The sequence below is a fragment of the Aotus nancymaae genome, unplaced genomic scaffold, assembly GCF_030222135.1.
Source record: "Aotus nancymaae isolate 86718 unplaced genomic scaffold, 86718_ANA_hifiasm-v0.15.2.pri h1tg000117l, whole genome shotgun sequence".
Lineage (NCBI taxonomy): Eukaryota > Metazoa > Chordata > Mammalia > Primates > Aotidae > Aotus > Aotus nancymaae.
The window spans coordinates 6954650-6981539 of record NW_026988532.1 but is presented as its reverse complement, the minus strand read 5'-3'; the positions used below and the strand labels follow the sequence as shown (position 1 = coordinate 6981539).

Below are 26890 nucleotides of genomic sequence, written 5' to 3'. Positions count from 1 at the left end.
TGGGTGCTCTGAAGAGTTTTGTATAGACTTGTCCTGTTCAGTATGGTTGCTATTAACCACATGTGGCTATTGAGCACTCAGGTTGTGGCTAGTCTGAATTGACATGAGCTATAACTGCAATATACACATGAGATTTTGAAGACTTAATATTAAAAAAACACTAAAATATCTTGATTTTTATATTGGTTACCTGTTGAAATGATAATATTCTAGGTATCTTGATTTAAATAAAATATATGATTAAAATTATTTTCACCTGTTTTTATATTTTTCTAACATGACTTTAAACATATGAAGTTATGTATGTGACTTACTTATTTCTATTGACTAGCTCTGGTCCAGAAACTACATTTCTTTCATCATGAATTCATTTATCTATATTTCATTTGTTCAGGCACATATGAAAATGAGTACTTTAAAGCAGTATGTGAAATGACCACTGTTACCACACCAACCAGAACAGAGACTTTAAGGACTGAGATTTTATTCTAGCCTGGTAGGCAGTCAGAACTTCTGTTAGATGCTTTGAAATGTTCGCAGATACTTCTTGCTTTTCTTTGAGCAGTCCTGAGGCTGGGACAAAAGATGGAGCATCTTTGGACTGGAAATCTGTGGCATGTTCTCCACAACGAAATCCTGTCATTCTGGCGTTTTTCTTTCTGGGACTTTCTGCATTTCTTCTTTTAGAGTGGTAACAGCTATGGACAACATTCAGGAAGCAGATCTGTGCCACTGAGTTGTGTGACTGACAGTGAGCTGCGTTTGGAAAATGTGTTGACTTTGCCTCAGCTGTGTGATTTGTGGGGAGCTCTGAGCATTCATTAATTTCTAAGGCCCTTAGGTCGTACAGAACTCTCTGAGTCTGTTTTAGATCACATCAACAATTTCTCCTTGGGCCTGACGTGAGCACATGGGGCATGTCCATTCAAAGAGAGTTCATGTGAAAGTTACAGTGGCTTTCCAGTGAGCTGGTGATGATGCTGTCTGCTACATTCCCAGCCACTCTGCTGGAGTTGCTACTGTAATGCTTCAGTAATTGGTGTTTACCTACAGAGTCTGTAAATAAATTCCATTCTTTGTACTAAACATATTAAAATTACCGTGTAATCTTTGTAGTTTATTCTTTCTACTCTGCTTAAAGGCAGAGAAGGATTTACAAATATGATTACATTTTCAAAATGAAAGTGTTTCTTTTACAGTTGTGTACAAACAATTCTTTATCATTTGCGTACTAAGTTTAACACCACCCTAACAGACCAGCATAAATTTAAGCAGAGCGGAGAATATTTATAACTAGAAAACTGCTTTCAGACAGGTAACTCTGTATGAATGAGTTCCAAGTTTTATCTGCTTTGCTGTTTGAACCGGTGATGTTATAACAATGTGTGAGGAAAGTTTCTTACCATCTTTTACTTGGTGTGAGAAAATTAGCCTTACTGGTCCCAGTTTGTTTTTTTTCCGTCTGCTCGTTAGTGGGAATGTGTTAATTTTGAAACTGCCTCTGTAAATTATAGTCATGTGAATTTTGTGCTCTGCTGGAGTTTCTATGTGTAGGTCTGGAGTCAGTCTGGAGCACAGTAGGCAAAGCGGTTGGGTGTGGCTGAACATGGGATTGTGTGGAGAGTGGGCAGAGTGAGGCTGGAAGGGGCAGGGCAGCAGCTTCTCGGGACTCCTGAGTGTGCTGCTAAGTAACTGGCACTCTGCACTTAAGAATGATGGGGTGGGTGTGGTGCTAATGGTGGTATGATCATATTAATAGTTTAGAAATGTCACACAACCTCTATGGTAGCCAAGTGGAGGATGAAATTAAAGGGAGTGAAATTGTAGGCCCGGAGACATATTGGAAGCTATTCCAATAATTGAGGCAAGAAATAGAGAAGGCTGAGACCATAGCAGAGGCACAGGAAGGGAGAAGGGGTTGGATCTAGAGGGTCTGAAAAGGATGAACTGATAGAATTTAGATCTGCCACTTACATCTAGAAAGTTTCCCCATGTCTGGCCAGGTGAAGGAGAGGAAAGGGATTGTGGGGTCATTGGGCATGGGAAGGAGAAGCAGGTTAGGAGGAAAAGATGCACGGTTTGGGGTCTTCAGGGGCAGAGTGCTAAGGTCAAGAAGGCAGAGACAGCAGGACCATAATGGTGTGGAAATGCCTAATGAGACAAGTGCAGGTCTGTTTGCTTTAGAAAAAAAATTTGCTTAATGACCTCCTTTTTCTCAGAATCTGAAAAATCACCACTTTTAACCAAATAAGAAATATATCATTCAGGAAATGGCAACTACAAAAAGCTTCTCAGAGAATAAGGTACTCACTGGAGTATGACATGATGATGGAAGGGATGGGCCTGAGAACGGTTGTTCCTGCCCATCAAACCTGTATTAACTTGAAGGAAGAGAGTCTGGCAAATGTCGAGGTGCCCATCAAGATGCAGACCAGGATCACCTCTTTTAAAGATGCCTTTGAACCTCTCTAGCTCCCTCTGCTCCCCAAGGGGTGCAGCTGGCCTTCTGTCTCCCCTGGGCTTCAGATGTAGGTTGTCATACTAGTCTGCGTTTTCACTTAAGAGTCCTTCACCATTATGTATTACCTAATAGACTGTGGGTTTTTTGAGAGCAGGAAGCTTTGTATCTTCATTTTGCTACCCACAGCTTTTAGAATGTGTATCTGATGTATCTAGCACAGAATGAAGTGTTCAGTAAACACAAGAAACTTACAGGGGAGGTAGTGAAGTGGAAAGAGCAATATCCAGGACAGAAGAAAAGGGACCTGCATTCTGGTACTCATTCTGCTACTGTCAGTCTTTTGACCTGGGGCGAGCTAGTTTTTCTGGGCTGTGGTATTCTGATAGGGAAAGAAGGAGATTTAGTGAGAATCTGGAAAATCCGCAAATGGTCCTTCAGAGGTCTCTGGATTTCTTGAGATTAGATGCAGACTTGTGTGTATGTGTGTATGTGTGTGTGTGTGTGTGTGTGTGTAGATAGGTGAGTTTTATTTTATTTTAATTATTTATTTATTTTTTTTGAGACGGAGTTTCGCTCTTGTTACCCAGGCTGGAGTGCAATGGCGCGATCTCGGCTCACCGCAACCTCCGCCTCCTGGGTTCAGGCAATTCTCCTGCCTCAGCCTCCTGAGTAGCTGGGATTACAGGCACGCGCCACCATGCCCAGCTAATTTTTTGTATTAGTAGAGATGGGGTTTCACCATGTTGACCAGGATGGTCTCGATCTCTTGACCTTGTGATCCACCTGCCTCGGCCTCCCAAAGTGCTGGGATTACAGGCTTGAGCCACCGCGCCCGGCCCCTTTATTTTATTTTTTAAGGAAATGAGCGAGAGCTTTCATCATACTCTCAAAGGGATCTCTAACTTAAAATAATTCATAACCACTGAATAAAAGGTGATATCTCTAGAATTTCTGTATAAGATAGAGTTGTGGGTCTTGGACATAGGCATTCAGCTAAAGGACTTGTCTGGAAATTGCTATGAACAAACACACCCTAGTTACACAGACTTTTTTGTTTATTTGGGACAGACAGGTGTGGCTCCTCTGAGCCCATCCTGTGTACTATCCCTTCTTAGAACTCTTTCAATTCTATGTGAGGTCGCACTCACATTTTGTTTTCTGAAGTACTTCACAAAGACCAAGTCTTACTTTGCCGATGATGATGAGGATGACAACAATGACAAGGGTGATGATGAAATTAGGGAAGAGTAAAAGTGTAGGATATCTCATCTCCTATGTGCATATATCTGTCTGTTGTCACCTCCTTTAACGCTGACAATACACTTGTTTGGTAGGTGATGTTTTAATTACAATTTACTAGGTAAGGGAACCAAGGCACAGAACATTTATCTTCTTGACTCCCGTCCTTACCTAGCTAGTAAGAGGTGGAGCTGGTATTTGAACCCAAAACATCTGACTCCTGAGCCTGCACTTCTAATCAGCCCAGTATATGATGTTTTTAAAGGAAGTTCTTCTCTGTAGTTTCACTTTTGAAGATTCAAAAAATAGTAAGTATAGAGTAATTCCTCTATTTATGATTGTAACCAAGGACAGCACAAACTATAATTTGGATCCATGTAACCTATATGGATACTCTACTCTCCTGAACAATGGAAATGTATTCCCCACGGTTTACAGTCTTCTTGGCATAGAAATGTTTTGTTGATCTTATCTGGCTGTGCCCATAGAGGAGGTGCTAAGGACATTTTTCAACAGCATCCCGCAGATGAAAGCAACAAGCAGGTGCTTCAGGAAATCTCTAAGATGTGTTGCTGGAAGTGACACTAAGCTGCAGTGTATACTAATGGGGGTAATTTGCTGTGTGAAATTAGAGTTTCAGAGAAAATTACGATAATGAGTTCTGTTGATTTCCTAGGACAGTAAGGTGAAACATGTTGTTAGTCTAAAGTTTACCATCTGGTTGGGTTTAGAATTGGGCCTCATTGTCAGAGAATCTGGTGTCTGGGATGCTGGGTAGTACCAGGCTCTGGGCCGCCTCTGGCTTGCAATTGACCTGATCTACAGACTATGCTTCTGCCTGAATTTTTCCACCCAGCACTTTCATGTCCACATTCCCAGTTCCCTTTTCTGGGGCCTGCATTTTTCACCGTAACCCCACAGGGCACTTGCTCTGAGTCTTCGGGAACTAGGATGCAACATCCATGCCTTAAGCCTCCGCTGCTAGATAGCAACTTAATGATGTAGGGATGTGATGCTGTGGACCCCTTCTTGATCCCCTAAGCTTATCTTGCATTTGAGCTCAAGCCTGCAGCTCACTGATTGCCCTTGCAGAGCCCACCTTCCTGTTGTAAGTACCCCTTCCCTCGGAATTCCTTTTGAACCAGGCTTTCCATTGGGTCTGCTACGGGCTAAGAGGTGAGACTTCAGAATAAAGAACTCAAGAAGATAAATTCATAATTAGCAACTTTTTGGCAGACCTGCATGTTGGTCTCATGGCTTCCTCTGGTTACTATTAAGCCACAGTTAAGCTGTGGCTTTCTTAACTCAGGACCTTAGAGCAGCTATAACATACTGCTCCTGCATACATGACTTGTTTTAATTACAAATAATACCAACAGCACTAATGTGCTAGAGAAGCAAAGAGTGGATATTTGACAGAATGTCTCATGAAGGTAATAGTTAAAATGGGTAGTTTTATCAGTGTGCAGTATCACCATTCTGTTTTTGAAAGCTGTTTTATTTTGTGGTTTTAAACTGACTAAGGGATGATAAAAATAAAGAGCTCAAACAAAATAAAAATCATCATTGATTGAAAATGTTTCATAGGGGAACATGTCAGTGTTTATTGACTATAGGTTTGAGTAAGTAGGGAACACTTTCTCATATTTAACGTTTAATTTTCACAAAGGATTCTCAGTTATTTATTCATTCTTCACTTGTGCCAGGTTGAGCCCTTTACATATCTGGACACATATTATCCCTAATCTTTAAAACAGTTTAGCATGTTATTACTCTTTTATTTGTTTGAGCCAGAAATATTTTTGTGTTAAGTGGTTGCCACGAGCCTGTCTGTGAACTCGGTGATGGAAATACAACAGTGAAGAATCACTTTGATTTTCTTGCCTTTAAGGAATTTTCCATTGTCAGATTGAAAGACCAATGAACAGATCACTAGAATGCCTTATGTTTTTATATACTCTTCAGGGGTGTCTAAATTATGCAGATATTTTTCATATTGAAGCAATATTCATGCAAATATATTGAATATCATGTGTTTCTTTTGTCCTGATCATCCCATTTAAAAATCTTTCATATAGCAATACCTGCACATAATTGAAAAGATCTTTGGCAAGAAAAATAGTTGTAGATTTTGCAGAAAAATGTTGAAAAAGCTAATTGGCAAGAGAATGACTAAATCATGGCTATTTAACTGAAGTGTTATACAGCACTAAAATGAATGAAGTAGATATATACATATGGCATGACTCTGCTTTATTTTTATTTTATTTTACTTTTTTGAGATGGAATCCCAGCTCTGTTGCCCAGGCTGGAGTGCAATGGCATGATCTCAGCTCACTTCAACCTCCAACTCCTGGGTTCAAGTGATTCTCTTGTCTCAGCCTCTTGAGTAGCTAGGATTACAGGTGACCGCCGCCACACCTGGCTACTTTTTTGGCATTTTTAGTAGAGACGGGGTTTTGCCATGAAGGCCAGGCTGGTCTCGAACTCCTGACCTCAAGTTATCTGCCTGCCTCACCCTCCCAAAGTGCTGGGATTACAGGGTGAGCCACTGCGCTCGGCTAACTCTGGTTTATTGTTAATGACAAAAGCATGCTGTAGGAAAATCTGTAAAATAGGAATACATTACTTAATAAAGGAAAGGAAAAAAGAAAAATTCTGCCAGAATCACACCAAATTTTTAGCTGTGGTCCTGTTTAGGCAGAAGAGAGAGGAGAGGTGTGAGGGACATCTTTTATGTATTACTGTATTATTTCAGTCTGACAAAGTAAACATGTATTCTTTGAAATATTTTTAAAAGCCAATACATTTTCATTTTAAACGAGGTGATAGATGCTATGGCAGAGTTATATCCAGGGTCCTATGGGGAGATAAAGGGGTCACAGACCAAGGATGAGAGAAGACTCTCTGGAGGAGCGGGTAGCCTCACTGGTTTCAGGATTATAAATAAATGTCCATCACATAGAAGACAGAGAGAGAACAAGGACTTTCTGCTTGGGAGCATCCTGGAGGCTATCCTGGTAGCCGGCCTGGGGGCTGGCCACCTCCAGAGCCTCAACGGCTTGCCCAGGACATCCTGGGTTCTTCTTCTTCCCTTAGCCCTCACACAGCACCAGTTACTATTACTGAACCCTTGTCCCGTGTTGCCTTCTTCCCTGTCTCTATGGTGGCCATCTTGGTTCTATCTCTTCGCCTCTCACTTGGACAGTTGAGACAGCCTGCTTAGGTGGTCTCTTGGCCCCTTGTCTGTTCCTCATGTCCTCCCACCTCAGTCTGCCCTTCACTTTACTTTAAAAATGCAGTTTTGACCCATGCTTGCCCTTCCCACACTTTCTTAATGGTCCTTCCTAGCTTCTGGAATATAAGCCACCCTTCTAAAGCAGGTTTTCAGAACCCTTTGTCTGCCTTTCTCACCTGCCTCACAAAATAGCTCTCATTTATGTTATCCAGGATGGTTTTCATTTCTTTATAGATGCCACAATTCTTACCCACCAAGGAGTAGACAAAGGGAAAGAAAGAAAATTCGCAATATGGATTTACTCTAGTTGATTGTTGGCTTATTGATTTGAAAGTATTCTTACTAGCTACCTCTGTTTCTGGGAGTTAATGTACCTCAAATTTTGCTATTATTTTGAGGTAACAAGTTAGAAATTAATACGTTGCAGGAAAATAGTCTTCTTAGTGTCCTTGGAGTTTTTTTTTTTTTTTTTTTTGGTAAAAGTTCTTGAATGGATGGCAGATCAGAATCTCCACAGAGGATTTAAGGATCTGGCTTTAGTTTGTATACTTGTCTATTCCAAATCCGGATACACTCCGCCTTTATAGAAGACACATTGTTCTAAAAACACCACATCGACTAAACAGTCTTTATTTGCTTTGGCTCAACTTAGAGTTAACGGATGGACTCAGTGTACAATAGGATAGACACAAAACTGAGCGCCAGTTCTCAGACTCACTTTAGGATACACTGCATGCTGTCTTTCTATTCCTCCTCATCTGCTTAATTTGTATATTTGTTATTTTTCTATTAGTGAATAGTTATAAATAAGCCTTGTTAAGCAAAAAATAGGAGTTGGTCTCAGCTTGTTGATTTTCAGAAATGTTTGTCCTTATAAACATTCAAGGCAGGGCTAAACTAATAGACTATCATCTGGCTCCCTCTGGTGGACACTCATGAAAAAAAATCAAACTATAGTTTTCTAAAAGAGGAAGTCTGTAGTGGAGGGGTTGTCATTGTTCTGATTGTTGGTGGGGGGAAAGGAATAGAAAATGCCTTCTAATTTTGTAGATACATCATAATTAGTATAGAAAATATCCCCAAGGAATAAAATGCATTGCTATATAAAATATGTAATAGAATGGCAATAATAAAATACATAGCCATGGTACTGCTATTGCTATTTTTATTGTTATTCAGTGGTGATATATGCGGGGACCACAGTGTAAACTGTAATCAGAGGTAGATTTCACCCCATAGCTTTCTAACAGGCCTGTATTAGGGTAGAGTACATGCTAAAGTAAAGCAGCGTAGGTAATTCAAGGGTCTGGATACTCTACTGATTATCCCCAAAGCTAGACTTTTCACCTAACAGTGAATAATTTTGGTATTTTAGCAAGTGTTTTTATTTTGAATTAATTTTGATAAATTTACTAGTATTTGTTCATTCTTGATCTTCTGAATTTATCAACTCACTGACAATGCTTTATTTTGGGAAATTAATTGATATAAAATTTTATCTGATTGGTTATGTATGTTTTTACATTAGATGTTCAACACACTTAACCAGGAAGAAATTGCATGAAGGGTTTCAATTGAATTTTCATTCTTTTGTTTTTCTAGGGTCACAGCTGGGGGCTAAGGTTAGACTATAGAATTTTGGGGTCAGTAAATTAGCTCATCTAGTCATCATGTCCTTTGCTTCTTTCTAACCCTTTGGAACTATACTAAAGAGTTTTACTCCCTTCTCTTTTGTTTATGTAACAGATTTTCTTAATTTTTTTAATTAACAAATAAAAATTATATGTATTGATCTTGTACAACATGTTGTTTTGAAATATGTATACATTGTGGAATGGTTAACTGAAGCTAATTAACATGTGCATCACATCATGTATTTTTTATGGTAAGAACACTTAAAATGTACCCTCTGCAGTTTTCAAGAATGCAATACATTTTCATCTATATGTAATTCAATTAAATTTTATTTTTGTATAATTTATTTTGCATAATAATAGAAGTTCACATTTACCGAGTCAAGCATATGATGGGCATGATCTCATTTAATTCTTTCAGTAACTCCATGAAGCAGTTAGCTGTTATCTGCGTTTTACAGAGGCTAGTAAAGGTGAGCATAGCTGAAAACTCATGAGTCAGGGCTCCAGGTATTCTTACTCCCAAGCCAGGAATTTTTAACTGCAACCATATATATGGGACTGCTTCCTGAAGTGGGTGAAATATAAGTGTATGTGTGGCTAGTACTCTCATGAAGCATCTACAGAGTACTGGAGATTTCATTTTTATGTTTCTGTCTCTGAAGTAAGGAATTAGATTACCTTAATTTAGAAACAGATTTTTGCCTTTTCTCCTTTTTTACTCTCATTCTGAATAGGCCTTATAGTAGAACCTCTTTAAGCTGTGTTTGTTATACTTTTGAGAGTTAGGATGCATTATGTCTATTATCATATACATAGATGTTATGGCCAGGCCTGTGGCTCACACCTATAATCCCAGCACTTTGGGAGGCCAAGGCAGGTGGATCGCTTGAGGCCAGGAGTTCGAGACCAGCCTGGCCAACATAGTGAAACCCCATCTCTACTAAAAGTATGAAAATTAGCCAGGCATGGTGGCACATGCCTGTAATCCCAGCTACTTGAGGGAGGCATGAGAATTGCTTGAACCTGGGAGGCAGAGGTTATAGTGAGCCATGATCATGCCACTGCACTCCAGCCTGGGCAACAGAGTGAGACTCTTTCTCAAAAAACAAACAAACAAAAAACCAGACTTTATGAGAAAATTACATTTTAGGTAAATGGCTTTCTCATTAAGTCTTCAAAAGAGACAGCCTTAGGACAAAAGATTGAAGGAAGGGTAAAGTTGCTAGCAGAGCACATTTAACAGGTTTAGGTACTGAGGATCTTTATAAGGAATCTTTGAAACAGATAATCAGGTTAATTTAGAAAACTTTTTCTGAAAACACTCAGAATTAAATTAAGGCAATTTCCTTAAAGTTGGTGATTATACAGAATAAGTACTATTTAGATATTTTACATGCTATCTTATTTAATCCTCACAATAATGTAGTGATTGTTAATAATCTAACTATTATAGGCATTACCTAGACGATGAAACTAAAGCTCAGAGAAATTAAGTATTTTGCCCAAAGTTAGCTACCCAATAAATGGTAAACTCAGGATTTAGACTCAGGTGGTCTAGCTTATGAACCCATCCACATTCTAACCTGCTTTGTTATATAACAGGACTGTCCAATAGAACTTTCTGTGATGATGGAAATTTTTGATAACTTTGTAGCTCATTACAGTGGCCACATGTATGTGGCTACTGAACATTTAACATGTGGCTAGTGCAACTGCGGAACTGGGTTTTTTTTAAAATTTAAATTAATTTAAATGGCCTCTTATGGCTAGTGGATCTTTACTGGAGAATACAGCTTTCCAGAATCTTTCAGTTTCTGTAGAAGTAGAGATATAATTTGCCTGGGGTAACCCAGGCTAACTTTGTGTTATACTGATAAAGAATCTGCAACTCAAATGGGTTGGTAATCTGCTCAAAGTAATAAAGGAACAAAAATATAATCCAGGTATTTATACTTAACAATCACAGCCCTTCTCATTCTGTACCTCTTTGACATCTGCAAATATATGTTTCTGCTGCTATGGTTAATATTAGATTGGAAAAGTTTTGGAAAAAGAAATCTTACCTTTTCTGAACTATAGGTTTAGTTAATATTTCCCTCTTTTTTCAGGTTATAGAAACATTATCACGACTTTCTCGAACGCCTATAGCATTGGCCACAGGAATCAGGTAAGCTCTGTTTCATTGTTCACGTGTCCCATTGAGTTCAGTGTAATGATTCTTTATTAAATGGTTGCTATTTGTGAAGCATCTTGCACACAGGTAGTGTGTCTCATTCATGAAGAGTGCCTGGTATGTAAGTACCCAGTACACATTTGAAATTAATTGAGCAAGGTAGAACTTATTCATAGAGTTGAATAACACATTGGCTAAACATTGTTCTCAATTCACAGGTGACTGTCACTTGTGTGGTTCTATTTTTTTTTCACTTTCCTCCAACATTTCTGTACATATGATTCAAGGTAAACACAAATGCTTAAGTAAATAAATATTTTAAAATATGTTGTAATATGTTTATTTCCTATAAAGTAGAACATAATAACTCATAGCTTTTAGGAGTTTAAGAAATAATCAGACAAGTATAAAATATGTGTACAAGAATATATTGAAGGTTCAGTAGTAAATTAAAAACTGGGAAGTAAATTGGTTAAATATAGTATGCCATCTCCTTGCGATGGATATTATGCGTTTGCTAAGCATGCAAATATAGATGTGTATATTGTGTTGAGCCTTCTTTGTTTCAGATACTACATTAAGTTAGATCAGTCAGTAAAGATATATTATGTAAGTAACATAGGAAATAAATAAAAATAGTCTCGACACAGCCAGGCCTCATGGAAATGGAATGGATTTTTTGCCTTCTTTATTCAGTGCTCCATATTTCTGTCTCCAGCCATCACAGCCATTTTTCTGTGTCCAGCTCACATTCCCATTCTAACGGAGAGGATCCAAGGAGAACTTACCAGGGTTCTCTACACTGGCTACAAAGCACAGTGCACTCGGGAAAGATGCCCTGCTGGTGTGCGAGACCTTTCTCAGAAATGCACCATGAATTTGGCAGCTTTCTATGTATGTGGTCTGTCAGAAGGATACACGTTCAGCTCCTTCTAATTTGCTTTTCAACACATGCATAACTTTCATGGCAATATATATTTTATGTTATATGTAAACAGATTTTTTTAAAGCATGATCAAATTTTTATGTATTCTTGATTCTGAAAAAAAATAAGATTTTTTCTTTTTTAATTTTTCTCATCTGTATTTTCTACAATGAACTTGCATAATAAAATGTGCCTTAATTTATAAAAAATGATTTTGAGACTATATTTCTCACAAGCTGATTTATTTGAAAAACCTAGTCTCCTCAAATGTCTTCAGTATTAAATTAATCCGTAAGTCAGTGTGAAACTCTGCTTTTTAATATAACTATTTAGTAATTATTTAAAGCTTATTTATTATTTTGATGGATCCTCTTGTTTTCATGAAACATGTGATATGCTGGCTGCCTGAAAAGGGTAGAATTTTTGGCACATTATACATACTGTGATTTTGTTAGACATAAATTTAAGGCATTATCCTGGTGTTATGAGAAAAGTACATAGTACCATGAGGCAAACAGGGAAATCACACAATGGGAACAGGAAATATATTAAAGTGTGATTTTTTTTGAATAGGGAAAGAAAACACTCTATTTTCCCCAAGGTCTGGTTGACTCATTTGCCTTGTATAATAAATGAAAATAAAAAAATACAACTTAAATATGCTAAAGTCTGAGCAGAAATTTCAGGGTGAAAAATGACATTTCTGTGTCATCGTGCCCTGCAAAGGCACAATGAAAAGTGGCTGAATTACTGAGACATGAAAGAATTAACCTTAAATTGGCGATGGAAAGCTTTACAAGAAAATGTGCTTCAACTGGTTTTTCATTCCTGTTGTGTGTCCCCCATGAAGAATAAAGAAACATATTGAAATGAAGTAAAATTTCAAAGTTTCTCAAAGGCGTAACAGAAGTAGTAGATAAAACTGGAGTTAGACAGTTAGCCTGTAAAGGGCACAATGTTTTTGTCTTCCACTAATTTTCATCTTCACTAGTGAAGTGAACCACGGAAGGATGATTGTTACCAAATTATTTGTTATCAGATCCCATAGCTGAAAAGAGAGGGTGCTGAAGGCAAGGTCACACGCATGGCTGTTTGTTTTCTGACTTGGGGAGCTGCAGTGGGTGAGGTGACCCTGCAGGTATGTGGCAGGTGGGAGATCACATAAGCACGTCATTATGCCCTCCCCGGTACATGTGACTGTGGTGACTAGCTGTAATTGCTTCAGATGGTTTCAGGTGGCAGGTGTTACAACCTCTCTAGAGGAACCTCAGACACAGCCACTGAGCAGGCACTTTGGGGAAAGCCCTATACATTGTTAGACATGGTGACTGATCTGACCATTTTGGCAGCAGACAACTTACATATTTAGTGAGAGATAAATGCCCAGCCTGATTGTTGCTCATTCACTCACGTTTTTTTCCCCCTCCTCCTAGGCCCTTCCCAACAGAAGAAAGCATTAATGATGAAGACATCTACAAAGGCCTTCCTGATTTAATAGAGTATGTTGAACATTTTGAGCAAAATTTAGCCACTGCCAATTTATGCGTCCATTGTGGGTTTTAACTGTGGATATTAAAGTAAGCTATCTGAAGGAGGAAAAGTGTCTCAATTACTGAGACATGTAGGAATTAACCTTAAACTGGTGATGGAAAGCTTTACAAGAAAATGTACTTCAACTGATTTTTTGTTCCTGTTGTGGTGTCCCCATGAAGAATAAAGAAACATACTGTAATGAAGTAAAATTTCAAAGTTTCTCAAAGGCATAACAGAAATAGTAGATAAAACTAGAGTTAGACAATTAGGGAACAATTAAAAAGAATTAAGATCTGCTGCTGGAGTTGTGGGACACATAGTGCTTGCCTTATAAGTTCAAGGAAGGAACAGAAAGTGTGGGTTGGAGCTAGCTGGGATGTTTTAGTAGACGGTGTTCTTTCTGAACACAGGATCCTTTAGGGCTTTATTATTTAATAGTCAGGAGAGGCAAAAGGTCCTTGCAGCCGATTATCTTCTGCTGATTGAGTGACTTGTACAAATTACAAATAAATATAACCATGATCCTTACTCCTCAAGGAACTGATGACATAGATCAGGCATGTTTGCAAAGAATCATAATAAGAAATAGATTATGCCCCAAGACAGATTCAAATGCTGTGGAAATTCATCCTTCATTCATCTATCCTTCCTTATACACCCAACACACTGGGCTTGTTTTAGCTTTGTGACCTTTGCACCTGCTGTTCTTTCTATTTGATTGACCTTTCAGCATTCAAGTCTTTGCTCAGACGTCCCTCTACAGAGAAGCCTTCTGTGACTACCATGTCTAAAATTGCCACCACCCCCTCACGTTGCTGTGTTTTTACAGCATTTGCCAATGCCTGAGACAGTCTTGGTTTGCTTCCTTTATTGTTTGTCTCCTCATTAGAAGGTAAACTTTGTGAGGTGTGGGACTTGCTTTGTTCATGGCCATATTCCTAGAACTTCACAGTGTCTAGCATATAGTAGGTACTCAATAAGTGTTTGTTTTCTAAATCAGTAAGCCAAAACTGCATCTAGCATCTACCGTTTGCCAGGCATTACACCTGGCAATAATAATAAGAGTTTACTGAGTGTCCGTTTGTGTGCTAACCAGGTTACATGCACTATCTCATGTAATACCACAATATTATTAGGTTGTTATTACATCTTCACAGTTCAAAAGGGAGAAAACTGAATTTTGCAAAGCCTAGTAAATTGCTGGAGGTAATATTGCCAGTACATAGTAGTCTTCGGATTTGAACTCACACAGCCCTTATTCTAGAGCAGAGGTTGTTAGTCATAGCACCAACTTCCAGATACAACCTGACTTGCCCCTCTCAGAGCTTTTAGTAGAAGAGCAGAGGAGGCGAGCGCCAACCGCGCCACATGGATGGATGGGCAGCAGCTCTTTCCAGGACAGGAGCCATCAGAATGACCTTTCAGTCTTATATTTTAAATATCAATTAAGAATAGTTTCTTATCTCTTGAAATCTCTAAGAACTCACCAACATTAAGCAAGATAGTGCCAGTTGTTTTACTGAATTGGTTACAGTCTTCACAAAGTAACTAAGATTATCAGCAGTGTACTCGGATTACTTAAAGTAAGGAGAATGTATGATTTCCAGTGCTGTGATGGGTTAAAAAGGAGTGCTTCCACTCCTTTTTAACCCATACCAGTGGTGACTTACACCTATAAATTTTTATAGCTTCCCCCATCTTGTCTTTTTCACTGATTTTTTTAAGGCAGAATTGATGTCAGGATAAAGCCAATGAGGATATGTTCCTAGTTAAATTTGGCGAAAAACTTGGTTTCCTGAATTGGCTTCTCTGAGATGCTAGCTCTTGCTCTGTGAGAGGCAGTCTGCTTTAAATTTCTACCTGGTGGTAGAAGGTCCAAATGTATTTAAGGTATTAAAAAATTATTTATTTAATATGCCCAGGCTGGTCTCGAATTCCTGGGCTCGAGCAATCTACCCATCTCGGCCTCCTAAGGATTACAGGCAAGTTAGAGTTATCTGAAAAAAAAAAAAAAGGCAAATGTATCATATCATCCCTAGAAATGCTTAGTTTTGAGTTTGCCGTGACAGTTTGATTTTTTAGTCTCAGCTTTGTTACAATTTCTATGGGAAAATATACCTAATTCTAACTTTTGGGGCTGAATTCACCCAAAGGGAAACCCTTGGAATAAATACTGGCCTGGTCCCCACTGTGGAGGCAATTATTTTTTCCTAAGTTGGAGAGAAAGCCATGGGATGGAGTGGAGAGGGCAGGTAAAAGCTACACTATACAGTGTCCTCATTTCTCCTACTTATACTATCAGGGTGCCAGACATGCCCATATGTAGCTGGCCCTAAGACAGGAAAGCTAGTATCAATTGTTGTTGATTTATTGACCATCTGAAAAATATCACAGCTCTTTTCTTTTCTGGCTCAGAAATCAGATATTGTCTACCAAGCTGTTAGCAAGAAAAGCATTGTATTGGGCCGGGCACGGTGGCTCACGCCTATAATCCCAGCACTTTGGGAGGCCGAGGCGGGTGGATCACGAGGTCAAGAGATAGAGACCATCCTGGTCAACATGGTGAAACCCCGTCTCTACTAAAAATACAAAAAATTAGCTGGGCATGGTGGTGCGTGCCTGTAATCCCAGCTACTCAGGAGGCTGAGGCAGGAGAATTGCTTGAACCCAGGAGGCGGAGGTTGCGGTGAACCGAGATCGCGCCATTGCACTCCAGACTGGGTAACAAGAGCGAAACTCCGTCTCAAAGAAAAGCATTGTATTTTCTTTTAGTATAGGATTGAATAACAAAAACCAAACAGTTCTAGACCAGTCTTGTGTGTGTTTGCATTTGTGTGCTTGCATGCACACGTGCGCTCACACATGCATGTCATTCTTATAGGTCTTAAAATAGAGAAAAGTCGGTTGGGCGTGGTGGCTCACGCCTATAATCCTAACATTTTGGGTGGCTGAGACAGGCGGATCATCTGCAGTCAGAATTCAAGACCAGCCTGGCCAACATGGTGAAACCCCATCTCTACTAAAAATACAAAAATTAGCTGGGCATGTTGGCATGTGCCTCTAATCCCAGCCACCCGGGAGGCTGAGGCGGGAGGATTGTTGGAACCCAGGAGGCGGAGGCTGCAGTGATCTGAGACTGTGCCGCTGTATTCCAGCCTGGACGACAGAGCAACACTCTGCCCCCACCCCGCCACAAAAAAAAGTAGAGAAAAGTCTGTGTGAATGTATATGATTCATTCTTTACTGTCATGGGTAATAGTCAAATGTAGGACTTCAGCAAGGTCGACTTTTTTGCAGGGGTGGTGATATTAGGAATTAGAACCAGGAGTGCTGGGATTAGGAGTGCCAGAGAAATAATTTCATCTGTTTTTCTTCAGAACAGGATCCCCTTCAATGCAGAACCTGTTTTTTCTTCATTTTATATCTCAGCTCCCTCATGAAGTCACCAGACCTCCCTGTCCTTTGATGTGGTACAGAAAATGTTCAAACCTGTTTACCTGCCCTACTGTTCTCTGGCCGGATTGCCTGCCTAAACCCCTCAGTATGGAAATTATGTTACTGCCAATGACTCACCATCTCCCTAGTCTCCCAAAGTAGAAATCTCCTTCCTCTTCGCTCCTTCTCTCTTGCTTATTCTCAGCGGTCACCAAGTCTGGTTGTCTCAGTCTCCTACGTCTCTCTGTTCCTCTCCTCATGTGTCTTTACCTTAGTTACAGCTCTGAATATTCGCTCACACACAGTCTTTCACTTCTTGGCTTACTGATCTCCTTGCCTGTCTTTCCCCGTCCAGATTACCCCCATGTAAAACCCCTGTTGGCTCCCTGATGCCCAGGGTAAGGTTGAGCTCACAGAGTGCATGGTCCTTTACAGTTGGGTGTCAATGCTTCCCTGGAGGTGGGGGCACCCTACTTACCTGGCCACACTGAGTGGGGTTCCAAAGCTCCTCTCATCCATCTGCCTTTGCACGTTAGTATCCTTTGTCTGAACTACCGTTTCCCTCTATTAATTCAGTGTGTGTCATTCCTGCTGCCCTCTGAAGTTCTGGGAGAGTGGAAACTGTGCCTGCCTAGTCTGCAGCCATGTCTCCTGGCACACAGTACTTTTACAGCAAATATTATACCTATTGAATAAATTGATAAATATAGTCAAGATCCAGCTCAGATGTAGTATCTTCTGGGAAGCCTTCCCTAACTTCTTTAGTGAGAGTTATTCTTTCCTCTGCTCCTATATTTTACACTCATCTCTTTTGCTGCATTTACAGAATTACATACGCCCGCCTGCCCGCTCGCCTTCCTTCCTTCCTTCCTTTCTCTTTCTCTTTCTCTTTCTCTTCTTTTTTTGTCGTTGAGAGGGAGTCCTGCTCTGTCACTCAGGCTGGAGTGCCATGGCATGATTTCTGCTCACTGAAACCTCTGCCTCCTGGGTTCAAGTGATTCTCTTGCCTCAGCCTCCTGAGTAGCTGGGATTATAGGTGTGCACCACCTCACCCAGCTAATTTTTGTATTTTTAGTAGAGATAGGGTTTTACCACGTTGACCAGGCTGGTCTCGAACTCTTGACCTCAAGTGATTCACCCATCTCAGCCTCCCAAAGTGCTGTCATTACATACAGGCGTGAACCACCACACCTAGCCCAGAATTACATTTGTAGGTTATGTGCTGTTCTCCATACTAGACTATAGGAGAATTCCTGGGCCTTCTTGATCTATACATTCTTAACATGGAAAATCCTGGAACTCAGACATTAGTAAATGTCTTTGGAATGGATAGATGACTGGCTGGCTAGATAAGTGGGTGGGTGGACAACTAGCTCTGGAACGAATTTTTCTCAGAACAGAGTTCTCTGAAACTTGTTACCCACAGATCCCTCTCCCTTAATATACCTTCCTTTTCTCCAAGTGTTTGACAGTTCATTCCTGTCAAATACCTTCAAATAATCCTTCATGACAAACATAAACAACTGTGTGATTGTACCTACTTTGAAAAATGTTCCATGTTACAGAGTGACATTTACAGTTACATTGTTTTTATTTGTGGATGTATCAATTTTTAATGTTCTATCCGTACAGACCCAGGAGAGAGACAAAGGAGTGATAGTATTAAAGAAATTGAATTTCTTTCTCAGAGATATGAATGCTTGTCCCCAACATTTGAAATTGGTTAATCTCAATTCTTTGAGATCATTGGTTAATAGAAGGCGTTTATAGATGTCTTTGACTAAAAGGAAAAACTTAAGGAGTAGTAACAGAACATGCAATGACCGAATGGGTTTACAATCTCAGCTGTTGGCAAGATACAGTAGTTATTATGTGAGTGCTGGTGGAAACTTTAGAAACAGGGATTATTTAGAAATAGGGATTATTTTCAACTGCCGGGAGACCAGCAGGAGATTTTAAATTGTTTATTCAAAATATTTGTGACCTTGGGAACCTTGATAAAAGATGCAAACAAATAAAACAGTTAAAGGAAGGGTCTGGTTGTTGGGGAACTGGTAGGTATCCTCTGAGTGGGCTTGAAAGAGCATGGTTTAAAAACCACTGGATTAGATCCTGTAATAACACTGCAGTAACTGATGCTTTTAAAAGACCATTTATGACATACTAGATACAATTTAATTCTCCTGTTTTCTCCATATTATACCCTTTAATACAGTTGATGAAACTGAGGTCTTGAAATAGGAAAAATGGGAGGCAGTATGATAGAGTGGGTAAAACACTTGCAATTAAGACAGACTTGGTTTTAAATATTGGATCTGCCAGTGACTAGCTGGCTTATTTATAAAGTTGAATAACCTTTTGGTCTTTAAACTTCCTTATCTCTTTAATGGATTAAATAATAATGTGTACCTGATAATGTTGGATGAATTATGTGAGATAATATATGTAGAATGGTTATTTTTGTGCTTATATGTAGTAACTACCCAGTAAATGATAGCTGCCACTGCCCTCATTGTTGGGTTCTGTACTTGCTTGTCATTGTACTTATTAAGAGGGACAGAGTCATAATGTAAGCCTTTTGAACTCTTCCCACTAATTCCATTTGATTTCCTTTCTGGATATTCTACTAAAATCCAGTAGGCTATTTCTAGCGATTGCATTTACTGTGTAATAGAAAATGACCTTTTATCATATCCTTTGTTGTAGTGAAACCCTTGTGGAAGATGAAGAAGATCTCTATGACTGTGTTTATGGAGAAGATGAAGGTGGAGAAGTCTATGAGGACTTAATGAAGGCAGAGGAAGCACATCAAGCTGTAGGACTTTTACTTGTTTTTAAAGTTATTCTGAATATTTTATTAGGAAAGACTAATTAACATATTCATTTATGTAACCTCTGCTGGGATTTTTTAACCTTTGCTTGCTTATAGCTATATAATTATGACTTGTTACTGCATTTGGAGACATATGCATGGCCCTTCAGACTTCAGAACAACCATAGGGAATCTTTGGTCTAATCTTTTCATTTTGCTAGTAAGGAAACAAAGTCCGAGAGAGAGAAATGAAATGCCACCCAGCTAAATAATGGCAGGGTGGTAGTAGAATAGAATTTTAGGGAATCATGAAATTATACTTTTTTTTTTTTTTTTTTTTTGAGCCAGAGTTTTGCTCTTGTTGCCCAGGCTGGAGTGCAATGACGTGATCTCGGCTCAATGCAACCTCTGCCTCCCGGGTTCAAGCGATTTTCCTGCCTCAGCCTCTCGAGTAGCTGGGATTACAGCATGCACCACCATGCCCAGCTAATTTATATTTTAAAAGATATAGGGTTTCTCCATGTTGGTCAGACTGGTCTCAAACTCCTGACCTCAGGTGATCTGCCTGCCTTGGCCTCCCAAAGTGCTGGGATTATGGGTATGAGCCATTATGCCTGGCCAAAATTATACTCTTATAAAAGTAAATTTCTTATAACATAGGTAAATTTTTCCCTTTAAATTTGATATAAGATAAAATATATATTAAAGAGTATTTCTTCACATTTGTTAAGTGTTAATATGTAGTACCATTTTTCTTTTGTTTCATGATAAGTCTCCTGGCTTTCCTTCTATTTTGTAAATTTAGTTTCAGATATAGTCGTAGCCAATATGAGTCCTCAAAACATTATCTGCTATTAATATATCTAGAACATTCAGAAAGGATAACTTTGGATTATTTTCCCATTTACAATTTGAAACAACAAAAAAGTCAGTTGCTTAGGCTCTTAATACATTTTTCTTCCGGTTTTTCTTCGTCAGCTGCATGGTAATTTTTGTTTCTGCAGTGCTTTGATGAATGTGCTCAGCATTCTCTATGCTTCTACGTTTAATAAAAGGCTAGTGGGTTGTCCAGTAGCTTCTGTGGAATGGAAACGAGTTACCTGTCCGTGTTTGGGAAATATAATGAAAGTGTGGTTTAACCACTGCCTATGCTGACAGATCATCTGTGGCAGCATTTTCGAAACATTTTTAGTTGACAGAGTATCATCTGTTCCTCCTATACTTGTTAACTGCATTGGATGCCAGCACATTTTTCACTGCCTCCCCCAAGGGCAGTCCTCACTCAGCTGATGGGGTGAGCAGTGATAATAATTTAGATGGACAGGACTCTTCGTGGGTACTTGGCAAAGTGCTAAGTGCTTTACGCTGTTTATGTCATTTTTCATTCCTTAGGGTTGGTACTGTAATTCTCTCTGTTTCACAGATAAGAAAACTGAGTCACAGAGAAATTTAGTGATTCCTTCACAGTTAGGAAAGCTAATAACCAAACTGGTATTGAACCCAATTCCATCAGATTCCAGAATGTTTGATTTTAGTGTTGTGCTCTACCACTTCCAATAAATACTTAGTTAAAAAGTCAAGCAGTAAGATGTTAATGTTGGAAAAAATATTAAAGGTTTTTACTTACTTTCCTGAATACGCTTTTTATTGTTTTTGCAATTATTTCTATAGTGTTTGTAAAGCATGCTGTACATTAAGGAAACAATCACATACCATTTATGGTGTTTCCAACTTCATTAACATTTTTAATAACAGATGTTTTAACTTAAAGAAACTGTCTACATTCAGAAGCTTATTTTTTAATCATCTAAATCTTTTTCATTTACATCGTTCAAGATTTTATAAAAACAGCAAAGATACCTCACAAATGCAGTTAGATGTCTTAATTGCATGTTTTATCAGAAAGGAAAGTTTAAGAAAATCAGCAATGCTTTTCATCTCTGCTTCCTGATAGGTTAATATATGAATTTTGTTAAATCATTTTATTTTCATAATTCTAACTGCAGAAATGTCCAGAAAATGATATACGAACTTGTTGTCTAGCAGAAATTAAGCAGACAGAAGAAAAATACACAGAAACTTTGGAGTCAATAGAAAAAGTAAGTCATCGGGTATTATCTTTGATGTCCAAATACTGCCTAATATAGTTAATATATTAGCCTCACTGTTTCTTCTGAATGTGTGTAGAATATTCCAATTTTTAGGAGAACTTTTTATTTAAAGATCTCAAAGCAGATTTATTCATTTTACAACTATTTATGGATGTCTTAGCACCTGAATGGCACTGTTTCAGGGACTAAGGATATAGTAATAACTACAACAAAACTCTGATTCTCATGACACTTTTCCCATGGGAGGGTTTAGAATGTAAGTGAATAAATATGCCAGATGGTCATAAGTTTCCTGAAGAAAAATAAGGCTGGGCCATAAGATAGTGATTGGGGGAGGGCTGGTGGCATTTTATAAAGAGTGGTAGTGGAAGGCCTCCAAGACAAGACTCAATGGGCAGCTAAGTGAATTGAGAATATAAGCCGTGTACATATGCCAGTGAAGATAATTCCTGGGAGAGAGGGAAAGTGTTCAGCACGTGCTTCAGGGACAGCAGCAGTCAAGTGTGGCTGGAGCAGAACAAGGGAAGGGGACTAAGCATGAAGTGGGAGAGCTGGGGGCCTCCAGGCCATGCAGGGACATTGGAAGTGTTGTGAGCAGAAGTGACATGATGTAATTTAAGTCTTTAAACTCCCATTTTGGCTCTTGTGAGGCAAGAGTCGTAACTAGGAGAAGAATTAGAAGAAAATTGTGTTAATCAAGATGACAAAGTGATGGTATGGGTAGTCAGATTCTGAATAAATTTTAAACATAGAGCCAGCTGGATTGGATGATGAATTAGGTAAAGGATGTGAGAAAAAGAGAGGAGTCAAGGATGACTGGTAGGTTTTGGCATGAGCAATTGTGAGAACAGTGAAGATTACAGAGATGGGGAAGGACAGGCTTGAAAGTCAGGAATCTGTTAGAACTTGTGAAATTTGTGATACCTGTTAGACTTCCAGTGGGATTCGTTGAGAAGGGTGTTAGGTATATAAACCTGAGGCATTAAGGGGAAAGATTGAATTGACGTATAGATTGGGCCATTATCTTCACACAATGGCATGAAGGCCCTGGGACTAAGTGAGATCACCCTAGGGAATACATGTTAGGGAAGAGGTTTGAGGCCACCTCTGGAGACTCTCACATCTAGAGGTTAGGGAAAGAAGTGAAGTTATGGAAGCATTGTTTAGAAGAGTAGGAGAGTAAATTAACTAGGGAACTGTAGTAGCACTGTGTAGCATTACAGGCACAGTTGAGTTTTGTGGTCATATTTAAAATCAGACTCTCAGTAATGTCCATGCTTAACTTCTTAGTTACAGGCACAAAATATGTGGCAAGCTAGATTTGATCAGGGTATTTGTTTTTCTAGAAAAGCACAACAGAAGAAGAGAGGGCAAGAGTATTTGTAGGGAAGCGATTCATGGAGTGTAAACTGGGTTGGGAGGGAAATGAGGACATGAGGGAAGTGGGACAGTTAGAGAATTGGCTCACCCCATAGGGCTGAATCCTTCCTTGAAGGAATAAGCTGTAAAAATAGAGGATTGTGGTTAGAGAGTTGATTCCTTGACGTTAGTGCTATGGAGCATATGACATTGTTGATGATGATGAAGTCTGTTGGCATGCTGTTAAGATTTAGGAGTTGAGCTAGAGTGGAGCACAAGATTATTTGTGGCCAAGGAACTGAGAGACCAGTACTGGAGGGATCCTCTGCACAGATTCTGAGAATGCCAAGAATGAAAGAGATATGGTAGGCCAGAAACTAAAATTCTCAAGGAATAATTCATAAACTGTATACATAGATTATTGAGCTCAGGGATCTAGAATCTCCACAAAATATTTGAGACATGTTACTGTGTAAGTCTTCATATACATCTTAAAATGTTGTAATTGTTTGCCAACTCAGGCAGTAGTATTCTTCCTTCCTTTTGAAAGCATTTATTGTCTAAACCTTTTTATTTTATACTTTAAATGTATTAATATTAGCTTGTATTTATGTCTTTATATCTCTATTCACTTGTAAAATCTTTTAAGTTAGAGAAAATATTTTCTACTTTTTTGGTGTTTATAATGCCGATCAACAACTGACTTTCAAAAAATATTTGTGGTTTGTTGGTGAGAAACTATTATATAGATTGGGAAGAGTTATACTTAATTACTATTTTCTTCTTTCCTCGTAGTATTTCATGGCGCCACTAAAAAGATTTCTGACAGCAGCAGAATTTGATTCAGTATTCATCAACATTCCTGTAAGTAAAAATATGCTAGCTAAAATTGCGGTATACTTTGATAAAAATCCTCATTTCCTTAGGGGGTTCTGGATCCTTGTTTTAACACTGTTCTGTATTCTTTAAGAATTTTGGCCCTGTTATTATTATTGTTATTATTTTGCTTTTCTAGTTTCTATATCCTATTTTCTTGAAATAACTGATGTATCATATCTTTAACCAAAAGTCAGTCAACATGTATGAAGAACACAAATGGATAAATGAGTTTTATGTATTATTCTTGACTGTTTGTTATGAAGAAGTAGTCTCAAATAATCTGGGGGTCCCTTTCCACCCCGCACTTCCCTGCGGAGCTCTGTTGCTCTTCCAGCTCCTCAGACCTTGTCTTGTAGATGATGTCCTCACCACATCAGTTTCCCCTACTTTCCTCCATTCCTCCACATCTTCGGCCTCTACTGTTTGGTGCTTTCTGCTTCCAATTGTATCAACCTAACTCCTACTTCTGAAATAGACTACTTCCTTATGATTTGACAGACTATTTTAATTATAAAGTTTGAGGAGATTTTTTTTTTCATTTACATTTATGTAAGCATTTCAAGTTTCAGGGCACCTTACCAGAAGCTTACAATCTTAAAAGGGTATTTGCCCAGAAATCTAGAAGCAAGCTAAATGCCATGCCAAGTGAGGTAATGCTAGGCAAGAGTCAAGTTCTCAGACCTTTAGGACTTGTTTTGGTTTATACAACCCTACCCCCATACACGTGCGCACACATACATGATAAATGTATGTAAGCTTTTATGCACAGGCCTGTTTGTATTACCTGAACAGTTCTTTATATTTTGATTCTGTTGTGTTCTGTGTTGCTCAGCAGCAGTTGGTAAGCAATGGCATGTCATCCTTATCCCTCATTTTGGCTGAATGAAGAAATTCTTGTTGATTTATAACATGCACAATATCAGATGATAGTTTAGCATTAAACAAACTGCAGATTTTGGGAAGATAAGGATCTTGGACCACTTAAGTATGGTCATTATAACTTAGAGCCCACATCTTCATGTTTACTTTCCACCCCACTAAGGAAAGAGCATGCTGTGGAGTCAACACATGCTCCAAGGTACACAGGATGAGATAATGGGAGAATTGGCACCTAGTTCAAGTTGCCTCATATCCTGGCTATGACTTGTATTTACTGCTTGACTGAAAATTAGTTGCTTATCGGGAAAAATGTGAAATTCTGACATTTTGAGTTTTTCCAGTAAACTAATACAATTTATTTGCTCCTTATTTATGCCATTAGTTGTCTGGTTTCAAGTAATTTAGTCTGATTATTGTTAGCTTAGCACCAGGACACCACTAATTGACCAAAGTATAAATCTACATTTCTGTGTCACAAGGACATGAGTCATTACTTTGTCCTGTCAATAAAACATTAGGCACTTGGACAGTTTTATTTAAAAATTTACAGTGATTATAAAACAAAAATGAGCTGTACATATTTTCACACAAGGAATAAATTATCCTTTAATAACTAGTAAGATAATTTCTTCTTTCACAGGACACTGACATTTCAAGTCAGATTTGAAATTGCTGTTTCCCATCTGCATGGCCTGTCTCCCTTTCTTCCCCTCCTTCCCCTCCCTCTCCTCTGCCTTCCTCTTATCTTCCCTCTTTTCACTCCCTTCCTTCCCCTGCTCTCCCTCCTCCTCTTCTACTCTGTCCTCTCCCTCTGCTTCCTCCCCTTCCTCCCCCTTTCTCTCCCTCCCTCTCCTTTTCCCTCTTTCTTTATTAGTGGAAGCAGTTTATATATTGAGAGCATTCAGCATATTCTGAGTGGCAAGTCTAGCAACAAAAGGGATTCTGGGTTTGGGGTATAGTTTTTGGTTCTGATTCCTACTTTCCTTTCACATTGTTTTCTTAGGAACTTGTCAAACTTCATCGGAACCTAATGCAAGAGATTCATGATTCCATTGTAAATAAAAATGACCAGAATTTGTACCAAGTTTTTATTAACTACAAGGAAAGGTAACTTTTGAAGTTTAAGTTTTGTGGGTCTTAGTTTGTAATTATAGTAAGGGTTAGTATTAAAATAGCTAACAAATAGCTATGACTACTGTTTATTACACTACTATCTAGCAGTAATTAGAACATGAGACAGTTACTTTCAGAGTGGTAGTTTGAATTCTAAACGTGTACTTAAAAAAAAAAAAGAATAAGAAGAAAAGGTGGGGGGAAGGACCCAGTATGGTCCTTATTTTTTTTGCATTTCAAATAAAAAAAACTGAACTTCTTTTATAGGCTTTATCATTACTGAGCAACATAATCTTCAGTAAGTCATTTTTAACTCTCTGAGCCTCTGTGTCCCCATCTGTAAACACTGGAGTAGATTGGCTGGTACCTAATGCTTTCACTTTTCATCCAACTCTAGTATTTTATGACTCTCTGTTTTAGAGTATTAGATTCGCAGAGTAGTTTCCCTTTCTAAGTTAAAAAAAAAAATCTCCTGACAACTTTATATGAATTGGAGTATCAGGAAATTTTGCTTAAAATATAATTATCTCTCTTTTCAAATCAAGCAACATATTTCCTAGTACTAAGAGGTGGCTAATGAATAGGTTTACATCAAGTCTTTGATAAATATTCACATCTTATTAGTAGTTTTTTTTTCCAGTGGAGAGTTAAGAGAAACAATAAACCAAATGATCTTTTTGCAAAATATTTGTATTACTACAGAGATACCTTCCCTGAAGTGGGTCAGATTCCATGTGATATGAGGTATCTTCTGTCCCGCTCAGTTCAGATCTCTCATTTTCCTCTCTCCAGATGATTTATGTTCCTTAATTAAAAAGTAGCAAGGAGTAGATTTATTAATGAAGGAGTTGTACATAGTGATTGCCGTGAAATTGTAGTGGAAAATAAAACTTTCTGAATGTTTGGAGATAAAAAGATTTATCTCTAATAAGAGCTTTAACAGAAATTTTTAATTTTGTTTTTGAGATGCATTTATGTATACTCAAATAACATTAACAGTCATTAAGCCAGTTTGTAAATTCTACCTGCTATAAAAATGTACATAGAATTAATCTCATTCAAAGTTGAAACTAAAAATTAGTCATTAATATAAAAA

The 26890-nt window shown here is 38.5% G+C and overlaps 1 protein-coding gene across 2 annotated transcripts in view; it reads left to right on the top strand.

Annotated features, from left to right (window-relative positions):
- The window catches only part of VAV3 (vav guanine nucleotide exchange factor 3), a 389657-nt gene that overhangs the window by 178421 nt on the left and 184346 nt on the right, over positions 1-26890 (top strand). For both annotated transcript variants that reach the window (XM_012466320.3, XM_021667516.2), the window contains exons 3-8: positions 10684-10742; positions 13107-13172; positions 19348-19456; positions 21460-21552; positions 23719-23787; positions 25685-25788. In XM_012466320.3, coding sequence (XP_012321743.1) covers positions 10684-10742; positions 13107-13172; positions 19348-19456; positions 21460-21552; positions 23719-23787; positions 25685-25788 — 500 coding nt within the window. The remainder of the gene's footprint in view (positions 1-10683; positions 10743-13106; positions 13173-19347; positions 19457-21459; positions 21553-23718; positions 23788-25684; positions 25789-26890) is intronic.